General features: G+C 42.4%; 1 protein-coding gene across 1 annotated transcript in view; it reads left to right on the top strand.

The window, feature by feature from the left end:
- LOC133506254 (potassium voltage-gated channel subfamily KQT member 5-like) overlaps positions 1 to 14561 on the top strand; it is a 180461-nt gene that overhangs the window by 155139 nt on the left and 10761 nt on the right. The window contains exon 14 of the mRNA XM_061830222.1: positions 8037 to 8145. Within this exon, the coding sequence (XP_061686206.1) occupies positions 8037 to 8145 (109 nt within the window). The remainder of the gene's footprint in view (positions 1 to 8036; positions 8146 to 14561) is intronic.

The raw sequence follows: 14561 nt of genomic DNA, 5'->3' as shown, positions 1-14561 counted from the left end.
TGTTTTACACTTTTTTATCAAATAAAAAACTGAAAAGTGGGGTGTACAGTATTATTCGGCCCCTTTGCTTTCAGTGCAGCAAATCGAATCCACCTGTGTGTATTCAAGTGTCCGTATAAATGCACCTGCTCTGTGATAGTCCCAGGGTTCTGTTTAAAGTGCAGAGAGCATCATGAAGACCAAGGAACACGCCAGGTATGTCCGAGATACGGTTGTGTAGAAGTTTAAAGCCGGATTTGGATACAAAAAGATTTCCCAAGCTTAAAAAATCTCAGGGAGCACTGTGCAAGCAATTATATTGAAATGGACGGAGTATCAGACCACTGCAAATCTACCAAGACCCAACCGTCCCTCTAAACTTTCACCTCAAACAAGGAGAAGACTGATCAGAGATGCAGCCAAGAGGCCCATGATCACTCTGGATAAACTGCGGAGATCGACAGCTGAGGTGGGAGAGTCTGTCTATCGGGCAACAATCAGTCGCACACTGCACAAATCCGGCCTTTATGGAAGAGTGGCAAGAAGAAAGCCATTTCTCAAAGATATCTATAAAATGTCTGGTTTAAAGTTTGCCACAAGCCACCTGGGAGACACACCAAACACGTGGAAGAAGGTGCTCCGGTCAGATGAAACCAAAAACAAACTATTTGGCCACAATGCAAAATGATATGTTGGTATATGGCATAAAAACAACACAGCTCATCACTTTGAACCCACCATGCCCACTTCAAACAGGGTGGTGCAGCCTCATGGTTTGGGTCTGCTTTTCTTCAGCAGGGACAGGGAAGGTGAATGGAGCCAAATACATGATCATTCTAGAAGAAAACCTGTTGGAGTCTACAAAAGACCTGAGACTGGGACGGAGAGTTATCTTCCAACAGGACAATGTTCCAAAACATAAAGCCAAATGTACAATTGAATGGTTCATAAATAAACATATCCAGGTGTTAGAATGGCCGAGTCAAAGTCCAAACCTGAATCCAATCGAGAATCTGTGAGCAGAGCTGAAGACTGCTGTTCATAAACGCTCTCCATCCAACCACACTGAGCTCGAGCTGTTTTGCAAGGAAGAATGGGCAAGAATTTCAGTCTCTCGATCTGCAAAACTGATAGAGACATACCCCAAGCAACTTGCAGCTGTAATTGCAGCAAAAGATGGCGCTACAAAGTTTTAATGGAAGGAGGCCGAATAATATTGCAAGCCCCACTTTTCAGGTTTTTATTTGTTAAAAAAATTTTAACTATCCCAAAAATTTTGTTCCACCTCAGGATTGTGTCCCACTTGCTGTTGATTCTTGACAAAAAAAAAAATTTCATATCTTTATGTTTGAAGCCTGAAATATCGCGAAAGATTGAAAAGTTCAAGGGGGGCGAATACTTTCACAAGGCACTTTATGTCTAAGGACAGGCCACAGGACACGTTTCTCCTGGTCCCTGCATTTGTCAGAACAGAATCCCTCAACCAACTCAAATAAATGCCCAACGATGGGATAGCATTTTATTAATACTGTTGATAACACATATTACAGTCTTAAATAATTATTACTATTTTCCACTGTTTAACTTAAACATTTTTTCCCATTACATATTCATGCATAGTGAAGTTTACCCAGTACATTACACATCCTTGGTCAAGACTTCAAAAGAAACATCTAACTCATCTCCAATCTGAAAAATATCCATCATAGCACCTTTAGTGTCAAACTCATCTTTGATTAATTGGTTCAGTTCTGGTGCCTCCTGCATTCATGAAGAGTGACCCATGTTTCTCCCACAGCATGTCATCCTCTGTGCCATCCATAGCATTTTTGAGGAAACATTTTTTTGGAATCCTTAGAGTCTTGGTTTCCTTTATTTCTCACTATTATCAGCGCTTTGAGGTGAAGGTCAGCCAGCACAGCCTCTTGCCCCTGTTCGGCTACAATCTGTAGCGACTCTTCATAACATGAGGTTGCGATCAAACAGCTCAATCTACATAAAAATCAGCGGAATGGGCACTTTAAAAAAAAAGCGAGCAATTGAATTATGTGTGCTATCCCATTTTTTTTAAATGATTGTTTGATTGTACTACCTAGTTTCAGATCACATTGTTTTGCTTGCGGTTTGGCCGCGTCATCGGCCGGAGTGATGGCACATTTCTTTTAAAAGTAGCTGCACAAGTAGCCCTTGTAGTTGATATTTTTTGTTCAGAGTTCAGGTTGGTGGCGCACATTACCGTAATATATATGAATTGGTAACACAAGACATCTACTATCATATTAAATTTTATATGTATACCTTTTTTTACCACTCTATGTACCTGTATACAACTATACAATGTGATTCTATTTTTTATTTTTCATTCATACCTAAATATAATGTGCGCCATTGACTTTTTGAAAATATTATTGGAAAAAATGGTGCATTATTTTGAAGAAATTATGGTAGTTTACAACCCAAAAATCTCATGGTACACCAGCAAACAAAAATGTTTAAAAAAATAGATATATTAATTGCTGTATGTACTTACTGCAATCTAATAAATGATTATGACTTTGTTCTGTCTGTCACTGTCACCTCACGGACATAAATAGATGAATAAAGATACATAATTTAATATGAATATAGAATTTTAATTAAGTACACAAGTATAGATAGTAAATGAAAATGTCATTTAAATAGACTCATCCTGCGATCGAATCAGTGATCAGTTATCGTTTTTTTAAAAATTTGCCAATCTTTGATCCTCCCCAAAAATTCTTTAAAGCCCAATAATTACTTAATGATTTGGAAAAGTCACGACACATCGGAACGGAGGTAGCACCCAAATGCAGGAGTACACGGGAGAGGCAGAGGTAATTCAGGCAAAAACGTTTATTGTTCCACGGTCGGGGATCAGGCAGGCAGTCTGGTGCAGCAGAGAGGCGTAGAGAGCAGGTCAGCGGGCAGGCAGGAGTCTGTAAACGGGAGATCAATCAAAGCAGGCAGGAGTATAAAAGAAGTCAGGCCTACGGGGTTGGTCGGAGGACAGGCGGAGGTCGGTGCACACGGGAATACGATCAGAGATACGGGAGTGCGGGAACGGGGCATGAACCGCAACGATCTGGCGCTGGATCAGTCGTCCCCATGGTCCTATATACACCAGGGCCAATCAGCCAGCATGAGGCGCAGCTGTGTGCCTCCCAATCAGCGTGACCGCGCAGGCACCCGCACCGTCAGGGCTGGACCGACAGGATCATGACAGTAAAGTATAGTTTAACTTTGCCCAAGATGATCAGGCAGAAGAATGGCAACTCAATAAAAGCTTATTGACATAACTCCTTCAGGAAAGAAGCCTGCTAGTGACTACCTCTTGTCATTATTATTATTTAACACATTTTGTAGTGGTAGTTAGTTGCGATGAACAGACAGGGCTTGATGTTTGTGCATTGTGTCAATCCGGCATGGCATGTGGTCTCACTGTGCAGAAGCGCATTGGACCAGGTTTTTGTATTTTGGAAGATGCGCTCAGCGGCATATTGAAAAAAAGCTGGTCTGTGTTACATTGCGCTCTATCAAAGCTACTCCTCTCATTCAATTTAAATGCTGCTCAATAGTCTCATACGAAATGGAGACGTGTCTGTGTGGAAGAGGACACTGCAATGTATACCTGACTGAACCATTTTCACTGCTCTTGACCGGTGTGGCAACAGAAAACTTGATTGAATACATTATGATCTGGTGATGGGCCTCATGGACAGCGGCTGAAAAAAGGTTTTTCACACATTACCATTTTTCTCACCCAAAATACTTCCAAAGGTGCTATTGAAGTGACAACTTCACCTGGTCTTGGGAACAACCCAAGTGATCTATGCATATTCAGAAATAATCTCAGAAATTAAGTTGTGTGTAAAATGTGAAATGAGATGGGGGAAAATGTATCGAATACATGAACAAAGGGAGGTGTAAAAAGCCATAGAAAGCCTACGTAATACTTAAAATCTATCAATAATCAAACAGCAATTCAGCTCCTTGGCAGTATCAGTGAATATCACCTTGTCCAGTCCTTTTTTTAGATTTTTTTTTTTTTTTGGTCATGTTCGGCTGCTAGGTCAAGCAGAATGAAAGAGCTGTTCTGTACTTTGTTGCAGTGGAGTTTTAAGATTTCTCTGGTTTCTTAGTATTATAGTTTCAGTTTATTGATAATCAGAGTGGGTAAGTCAAACAGAACAGAGTTTCTCAAGGGGGGAGAGTAACAAAGACACAGTGCTACTTATAAACAGGATGAGAAAACTAAATCATTACATCTACAACAAGGAGACAAGAGGCATCAAAGCATAGCGCTACTCCCTGTGAAGGAAGGATGGGACAAGAGAAGAAGTATGCACAATAAGCCAGTGGCCCCACATTCAGTAAAATAGTCTCAGAAGATGTGTGCCTGCAGACACACGCAAGTGAATTGACACCGTTTTCATGCATAGACATTGACAGAAGTGTCTTATAATTGCCGTGCCTACGCCGCGGAGGCTGAGGATTGTTGACGGGAAAATATCTAAGCATCTGAGCCATCCAATGAGCACAATTATTATCACAAGGGGTGGCATGGTGGACCAGCTGGATAGCAGTGACCTCATAGTTCTGAGGTCCCGAGTTTGACCCCGGATGTTCATGTTCTCCCTGTGTCTGCGTGGGTTTTCTCTGGGCACTCCGGTTTCCTCCCACATCCCAAAAACATGCAACATTAATTGGACACTCTAAATTGCCCCTAGGTGTGATTGTGAGTGCGGCTGTTTATCTCCATGTGCCCTGCGATTGGCTGGCAACCATTTCAGGGTGTAACCTGCCTCCTGCCCGTTGACAGCTGAGATAGGCTCCTGCATTCCCCGCGACCCTTGTGAGGATAAGTGGCTAAGAAATGGATGGATGTATGGATGAATATTATCGCAAGGAAAACAGTGAGTAGTGAGTAACTCCACCACCATGACCGGTATCCACGCTCACTGGCTGGGGGGAAAAAAACATGTCAAACCTCATTTCAAGTTTGCTGAACATTTGGACAAGTCAGTTAAATACTGGGAGAATATAGTCTGAATAGATGACCATAAAATTGAAGTGTTTGGATGGCATAATGCACACCATATTTGGTGGAGAAATGGCACTGCAGATCACCCTCAAACAGTGAAGTTCAGAGGTGAGAACATGATGGTGTGAGGCTGCTTTTCAACAAATTGTACCAGTAAACTTCACATTATTGAAGGAAAGACGAATGAGCAACATCCCCAACATCTGGTGAAAGTTTCACATCAATAGCACCTTTTCGCAATATATTTAATAAGAAAAATGGTGATGTGAAATATTTATTTCAGCTCCTCTATCTATCCCCACCCATCATTCATGTGCCCCCCCCTCCCTCCCTGTGCACAGGCCAGTAGAATAATTTAAAGCAGAGGTGTCAAACTCAAGACCCGCGGGCTAATTCTGTCCCATCACATAATTTTATGTGGTCCGCAAAAGCAAATCGAATGCTTCAACTTCCATGAGCCACTTATCCTGACAAGTATCACGGGAGTGCTGGTGCCGATCCCAGCTCTCTTCAGCCAGGAGGCGGGATATATATATATACCCTTAACTGTTTCAACTTACATGATTCATGTGCAAATCTGTGTCATGTCATGGGCAAGGCCTGGCCACTGCCGTGGGTGGCATTTCTTGTGAGGGGCATGACTCGGCCACTACCCTGGGCGGTGCCACCTTTGTCAGCTGTGTTGCATTTTTGGACACAAATGGACCAAGTACTTAAGTGGTAAATGTGTCATCGGCATTTTTCAGCATGTTGCAAATGATTTACTGCATCCTGTGAGTAAATAAGTCACGAGTTTAGTGTAGAGCAATCCTTTGTCCCAACGAGCCTGTGCCACCATAGTCAAGTCACATTTTTGTTCATGTTTCCACGTTTTGCCTTGTAGTCATCGGACCTCATTTCATGTTTTTGGACCTTGCCTCGAGCCTCGCATTTTTGTTCCTCTGCCTTCCAAGCAACTTGTTTGGACCTTGTTTTAGGATTATTGTACTTTGACTTCTGCCATGCGTTTTTGCACTTCTGCCTTTTTGGACTGCTTAGCTGTGTACGACCTCTTCCTGAAATAAAACCATTCTTAAGATCACGCCCTTGCATCAGAGTTCTGCATCTGTCTTATGACACTCTGTACCAAAAGTTCAAATTGTCATGTGTTATAATGTTAAAATAGTTCAGTTTTTGGTGTGACAAGAATTTATGGTGGAGGTGAGACTCCTTCAGGGATCAGCTCTGAGCCCCTTCCTGTTTGCCGTGGTAATGGATAGGCTGACAGATGACATTAGAATGGAATCCCCTTGGACTATGTTTGCAGATGATATTGTGATATGCAGTGAAAGCAGGGAGGAGGTGGAAGAACAATTAGAAAAATGGAGGCATGCACTGGAAAGGAGAGGAATCAAGATTAGCCAAAGTAAAACAAAATATACGTGCGGGAACGAGAGGGGAGGAGGGGGAAGTGTGAGGCTCCAGAGAGAAGAGATAGCGAAGGTGTTCAACTTCAAATACTAGGGGTCAACAATACAGAGCAATGGAGAGTGTGGTAAGGAAGTGAAGAAATGGGTCCAAGCGGGGTGGAACAGTTGGCAGAAGGTGTCTGGTGTTCTATGTGACAGAAGAGTATCCACCAGGATGAAGGGCAAAGTTTATAAAACAGTGGTGAGGCTGGCCATGATGTACGGATTAGAGATGGTGGCACTGAACAAACAACAGGAAGCAGAAGTGGAAGTGGCAGAAATGAAGATGTTGAGGTTCTCGCTAGGAGCGAGAAGCTTTGATAGGATTAGAAATTAGCTCATTAGAGGGACAGCCAAAGTTGGATGTTTTGGAAACAAGGTTTGAGAGAGCAGACTTCGATGGTTTGAACATGTCCAGAGACGAGAGAGTGAATATATTGGTAGAAGGGTGCTGAGGATGGAGCTCCCAGGCAAAAGAGCGAGAGCATGACCAAAGAGAAGGTTGATGGATGTTGTGAGGGAAGACATGAGGACAGTGGGTGTTAGAGAGGAAGATGAAGAAGATAGACTTAGACGGAAAAATATGAAACGCTGCGGGAAACGGGAAAAGCCGAAAGGAAAAGAAAAAGAAGAAGGGTACCAAAGTGGCGCAGCTGGAAAGCGTTTGCTTGACAGTTCTGAGGACCAGAGTTCTAATCTTGGTCATGCCTGTGTGGAGTTTGCATGTTCTCCACGTGCCCCGAGTGGGTTTTCTCTGGGAACTACGATTTCCTCCCACATCCTAAAAAAAATCATTCATTGGAGATTGCTGTCTGTCTCCATGTGCCCTGCGATTGGCCGGCAACCCGCTCAGGGTGTACCCTGCCTCCTGCCCGTTGACAGCTGGGAAAGGCTGCAGGACGTCTGCGATCCTTGTGAGGATAAGTGACTCAGAAAATGGATGGATAAAAAAGAGGGAGAAAATAATGGACTGCTGTTGTTTTTTCAAGTTAATGTTCATGTTAATGTCTGGTACCACTGAAAAATGCAATGAACACGACAAAAAGGTAGCTGATGTCTTTAATTGACATGACACAACCTTAATTGTATTCTCTGTGATTTTGGTTTACTGTCGAGTAAACCAAGAAAAATTGTGAAATATTAGCACTAAAACTCTTGAGCTATTTTTGTTTTCACTATATTTTTTCAAACAAATGTTTTTTTTGGTTTTAAGAGGGCATCAAAATGAAAAAATACACTGAAAAAATATGGGTGGTCTGATTTTAATTGTTTATTTTTTTATTCATCTTTCGTCTTGCTGTGGTTTGTATTTCTGCAAAGGTTCTATGTTCATTATGTAATTGTAATGTAGGAATATTTTGTCAATAGCTTGCCCAACACTCTGACCAAAATATTAAACATTATCCATCAGTCAAAGCAACTAACATACAAGTATTTATCCATCATGGGATGAAAAGCAGATCATTGTCAAGTTAAAAGTCACAAATTTTGTGTTCATGAATCAAATTAATGTAATTGTCTTTTTCTTTTCCTTCTCTCCTGAACAGCAGACTCTAATTTGACAGGAGAGGATAGTTTTGATGAGAAAGGTTGCCACTGTGAAATCTCAGTGGAAGACTTGCTGCCCTCTATCAAGTCTGCTATTCGAGCCGTTAGGTGAGCAAACCTATAGAGAAACATTGTTTTTCTTCTTCTTTTTCAATAAATTTATCCAAGTGTGTTTTTGTTTTTCTCCAATGAAGCAAATACATTTTAATTGCCACACATTAAACAATTTTAATGTATTTTTACCTGGAACATGCCACTTACCTGTATATCCTGAACTTTAATGCTACCACAACAATTCTTACCAATAACAGGCCCAGTGACTTCCATCTTAGGTTGGCACAGTGAACAACTGCTGAGTACATCAGCCTCACAGTTCTGAGGACTAGGGTTCAAATCTAGGGCCCACCTATCTGGCGTTTTTATGTTCCCCCCATTTCTGTGAGTTTTCCCTGAGTACGCTGGGTAGGAAATGGATGGATAATCTGGTTTCCTCCCACATCCTAAATACATGCATTAATTGAAGAATAGTTGTGTTTTTTTTTGTGTGCTCTTGATTGGCTGGCAAACCCACACATTTTCTGTACCCAACCTCTCACAGGAAGAGAGTTGGGATGGACTCCAGTATGCCAGCGACCCGAGTGAGGATCTTCTTCTTTTCCTTTCGGCTTGTCCCGTTAGGGGTCGCCACAGCATGTCATCTTTTGCCATCTTAGCCTATCCCCTGCATCTTCCTCTCTAACCCCAACTGCCCTCATGTCTTCCCTCACCACATCCATAAACCTTCTCTTTGGTCTTCCTCTCGCTCTTTTGCCTGGGAGCTCCATCCTCAGCATCCTTCTACCAATATACTCACTCTCTCGCCTCTGAACATGTCCAAACCATCGAAGTCTGCTCTCTCGAATCTTGTCTCCAAAACATCCAGCTTTGGCTGTCCCTCTAATGAGCTCATTTCTAATCCTATCCAACCTGGTCACTCCGAGCGAGAACCTCAACATCTTCATTTCTGCCACCTCCAGTTCAGCTTCCTGTTGTTTCTTCAGTGCCACCGTCTCTAATCCGTACATCATGGCCGGCCTCACTACTGTTTTGTAAACTTTGCCCTTCGTCCTAGCAGACACTCTTCTGTCACATAACACACCAGACACCTTTCGCCAGCTGTTCCAACCTGCTTGGACCCGTTTCTTCACTTCCTGACCACACTCTCCATTGCTCTGTATTGTTGACCCCAAGTATTTGAAGTCATCCACCCTCGCTATCTCTTCTCCCTGTAGCCTCACTCTTCCCCCTCTACTTTTCTCATTCACGCACATATATTCTGTTTTACTTCGGCTAATCTTCATTCCTCTCCTTTCCAGTGCATGTCTCCATCTTTCCAATTGTTCCTCTGCATGCTCCCTGCTTTCACTGCATATGACAATATCATCTGCGAACATCATGGTCCAAGGGGATTCCAGTCTAACCTCATCTGTCAGCCTATCCATTACCACTGCAAACAGGAAGGGGCTCAGAGCTGATCCCTGATGCAGTCCCACCTCCACCTTAAATTCCTCTGTCACACCTAAGGCACACCTCACCATTGTTCTGCTGCCATCATACATGTCCTGTACTATTTTAACATACTTCTCTGCCACACCAGACTTACGCATGCAGTACCACAGTTCCTCTCTTGGTACTCTGTCATAGGCTTTCTCTAGATCCACAAAGACACAATGTAGCTCCTTCTGACCTTCTCTGTACTTTTCCACGAGCATCCTCAAGGCAAATAATGCATTTGTGGTACTCTTTCTAGGCATGAAACCATACTGTTGCTCGCAGATACTTACTTCTGTCCTGAGTCTAGCCTCCACTACTCTTTCCCATAACTTCATTGTGTGGCTCATCAACTTTATTCCTCTATAGTTCCCACAGCTCTGAACATCCCCTTTGTTCTTAAAAATGGGAACTAGAACACTTTTCCTCCATTCTTCAGGCATCTTTTCGCCCGCTAGTATTCTGTTGAATAAGTTGGTCAAAAACTCCACAGCCATCTCTCCAAATTGCTTCCATACCTCTACCGGTATGTCATCAGGACCAACTGCCTTTCCATTTTTCATCCTTTGTAGTGCATTTCTGACTTCCCCCTTAGTAATCATTGCCACTTCCTGGTCCTTCACACTTGCCTCTTCCACTCTTCCTTCTCTCTCATTTTCTTCATTCATCAACTTCTCAAAGTATTCTTTCCATCTATTTAGCACAATACTGGCACCAGTCAACACATTTCCATCTCTATCCTTAATCCCCCTAACCTGCTGCACATCCTTCCCATCTCTATCCCTCTGTCTGGCCAACCTGTAGAGATCCTTTTCTCCTTCTTTCGTGTCCAACCTGGTGTACATGTCTTCATATGCCTCTTGTTTAGCCTTTGCCACCTCTACCTTTGCCCTACGTCGCATCTCGATGTACTCCTTTTGCCTCTCCTCAGTCCTCTCAGTATCCCACTTCTTCTTCGCTAATCTCTTTCCTTGTATGACTCCCTGTATTATGGGGTTCCACCACCAAGTCTCCTTCTCCCCTTTCCTACCAGATGACACACCAAGTACTCTCCTGCCTGTCTCTCTGATCACCTTGGCTGTCGTCGTCCAGTCTTCCGGGAGCTTCGGTTGTCCATCGAGAGCCTGTCTCACCTCTTTCCGGAAGGCCGCACAACATTCTTCCTTTCTCAGCTTCCACCACATGGTTCTCTGCTCTACCTTTGTCTTCTTAATCTTCCTACCCACCACCAGAATCATCCTACATACTACCATCCTATGCTGTCGAGCTACACTCTCCCCTACCACTACTTTACAGTCAGTAACCTCCCTCAGATTACATCGTCTGCACAAAATATAATCCACCTGCGTGGTTCTACCGCCGCTCTTGTAGGTCACTATATGTTCCTCCCTCTTTTGGAAATAAGTGTTCACTACAGCCATCTCCATCCTTTTTGCAAAGTCCACCACCATCTGCCCTTCAACGTTCCTTTCCTGGATGCCGTACTTACCCATCACTTCTTCATCGCCCCTGTTTCCTTTACCAATATGTCCATTACAATCTGCACCAATCACAACTCTCTCGCTGTCTGGGATGCTCAGAACTACTTCATCTAGTTCCTTCCAGAATTTCTCTTTCAACTCTAGGTCACATCCTACCTGTGGTGCATAGCCGCTAACCACATTATACATAACACCCTCAATTTCAAATTTTAGTCTCATCACTCGATCTGATACTCTTTTCACCTCCAAGACATTCTTAGCCAGCTCTTCCTTTAAAATAACCCCTACTCCATTTCTCTTCCCATCTACTCCGTGGTAGAATAATTTAAACCCTGCTCCCAAACTTCTAGCCTTACTACCTTTCCACCTGCTCTCTTGGATGCACAGAATATCAACCTTTCTCCTAATCATCATGTCAACCAACTCCTGAGCTTTTCCTGTCATAGTCCCAACATTCAAAGTCCCTACACTCAGTTGTAGGCTCTGTGCATTCCTCTTTTTCTTCTGACGCTGGATCCGGTTTCCTCCTCTTCTTTGTCTTCGACCCACAGTAGCTGAATTTCCACCGACGCCCTGCAGGTTAGCAGTGCCGGGGGCGGGCATTGATAAGATGTACAAAAAATGAATGGATGGCTGGCTGGATGGATGGATGAAAAGCACTCTACTTTGCGAATGATGTCTAGCTGGGGCATCTGATGATCTGTTTAATTTGTACAGATGTCGCATTCTGGTTCAATCATCACCCATCTTGACCCACTTTTAGATTGGATGGATGGATGAATGGATGGATGGACTTCTGGTTTGTTGTGCACAGCTTTGTTTCTGTGTCAGCTCTAATATAAAAAATATATATAAATACATCCATCAATCCATTTTCTGATCTGCTTTATCCTCACGAGGGTCGCGTGAGTGCTGAGTCAACCCCCGTTGTCATCAGGCCGAAGATGGGCTACACGCTGAAGTGGCTGCCACCAAATCGCAGGGCACACAGAGACAGTCGCACTCACAATCACACCTAGGAGCAATTTAATGTCCAATTATTGCATGTTTTTTTTTAGAATATGGGAGGAAACCCACGCATGTATGGGGAGAACATGCAAACTCCACACAGGTGGGTCTGGGATTGAACCCGGGACCTCAGAACTGTGAGGCCAATGCTTTACCAGCTGACCCACCGTGCCACCGAAGCTTATGGCAAAGACTCAAAACTTTGATTCCCGCAGTCACAGAAATAACATCTAAATCATCCACCTCTCAGAATTGAGGGTCCCCATCCCCACAAGCTTTTTCTTCGACCTCCAAGTGAAAGTGAAAGGCGAAATTACCCTTCAATCTACTCCCATACTGAACAATGCACACAGGGCACTGATCCATAAAATGGAAGCCTTGTCACAGCCCTGTCCTGAAATGATTCGTTTTCATTGCAATCAGGCCAGATCATTATGGAACCACGCAGGAAGTGAGGCACACTCCAGTCCCAAGGGTCCCTGGTCCTGATTTTTGGACACTACGATCCGGAGGTGATGTGTTAAATATCGAGTGATCGTGGCTAAATTGTACAATCTCACAGGAGATTAGTAACATGTGCTTCTCACCCAATTAAAAAAAAAAAGTGTACATACAGTAGTTCCTTGGTTTTTACAAGGATCAGGCTGCAAATAGTGACGTCATGCAATATTGTTGTAAGACCAATCTGTTGTTTGCTTGGACATTTTCATTTTCATCCATTTTTTATTTTGTTTTAGTTTTTCACATTTTCTTATCTTTACTTTGTACATATCTCAAAGTTCAATTCACTGGTGCTCAAACACTAACATTTACTTCAAAATTTCTAGCTCTGAGGTTCTAAATCTCATGTCTGAACAGCAACAGCATTTATATTTTTTCTCACAAATAAGTCTAGTGACCATGATTTTGTTACCTGAAGTCACTTTGTGTTCACCCCTGACCTTGATTAAGAATGTGGATTCATGTGCATTCTGTATGTACAGTATGTGTTCCACCAAGTTAGATGTCACAAACAGCACGGTACTAGTTTTGTTTTTAGTACCGTAGTAGTATTGTTCGTTAGTTAGTTAAAAAAAAAAAAAAGTATGTGACAGCAATCAATTCATATGGTAAAGGCCAGTACCTAAAATGCCGACAGTTAGCCGTTGACTGTATATTGTTTGCACAACTTTGTGGGAGCCGGGAGATGAAATGATTTCAAACTTCTGACTACCTCCTGCAGAAAGGTTAGCGCCCATTAGCCTCCGAGACATAACTTCAGACTTCCCAGCTCCTGACGCTGTGTGAGCAAAGTCAGTGTTCTATGCAGTGGACTCTCCTGTATTCTGTTTTTTTTTTTTTTTTTTTTAATAATGAAGCATCCAGAGATTTATGCTTGTGTCATATCGAGTGGCTTGGAACATTGGAAGGCCCAAAAAGATAAACATTGAAGGATCATATTAAAGGGTAATTTGTTAAAAAAAAAAAAAAAAAAGCTTCAATGATGTCGCTGAAATCTTTTGTCCTGAAAACAAAAATCTCAAACAAATAAGATCAGCCCTCCCCTTCAATCTAGGAAGTGCAACACAGTCCAAATTCAAAACATTCATCATGATTGGCCAAATTTTTATTTATTTATATATTCAATTTATAAAGATATGTTACATGCACTGACTGGCCACAGCATTATGACAAGTTGATATGCAATACAAAAACTACGTACACCAGGATGCGTCCCGCCACACTGTTGAGCACAGACTATCAGACGTTAGCATGGGTACTGGTTCACAGTTGCACTCAGGCGGCCAATAATGTGAGTATTTCAGTGTTGCATTAGGTGAGAATTGTGCCATACAAGACAAGACTTCATTGAACTGGTATTTTGTCTGTGTTTTTTTTTTTAATTACTGGGCTGTGGTCTTGGTACTCTGTCAATTTTTCTTGTTATCATCTTGGTGTGTGACATTTACAAAAAAACTGGGTGAGCAAAGGTGTGTGTGTGAGGAGGGAATGATGTTCATGTGTATGATATGGCTTTTGGCTCTTAGACGTGTACGACGTGGCTCTTTGCTGTAACACAGTAAAAAAAAAAAAAATGGCTCTTAATATCTAACTGGTTGGCCACCCCTGCGAAGATGATATCCCAAAATTCCTTGCAATTGTACATTGATGAACATTGTCCTTAAACTTTTCGGTGAGCCTTGTCCCATCTTTGCTTGTGAATGACTGCACAATTCTTTTACAGGCAATCATCTTCTTCAAAACAGTTGTTTCATGAGCATTCCTCAACTTTGTCAATCCTTTTTGCCACCTGTCGAAGCTTTTTCGGAACGCATTGCGGCCATAAAATTCAAAGTTCATGATTATTTGCTAAAAAATATAATATTTATCAGTTTTAATGCATTGTATTTTGGAGGGTATTTATGATTGGTAGCATTTTATTTTTTAACCTATACTGGTAAAAATAAGTCTACAGCTTGATTATGAGTTGATCATTCTAGCTTCATAGATTACTATTCTCAATAC

Source organism: Syngnathoides biaculeatus, chromosome 9 (assembly GCF_019802595.1).
Source record: "Syngnathoides biaculeatus isolate LvHL_M chromosome 9, ASM1980259v1, whole genome shotgun sequence".
Taxonomy (NCBI): domain Eukaryota; kingdom Metazoa; phylum Chordata; class Actinopteri; order Syngnathiformes; family Syngnathidae; genus Syngnathoides; species Syngnathoides biaculeatus.
Note: the sequence above shows the minus strand (reverse complement) of the source record. Positions and strands in the feature narration are given on the sequence as shown.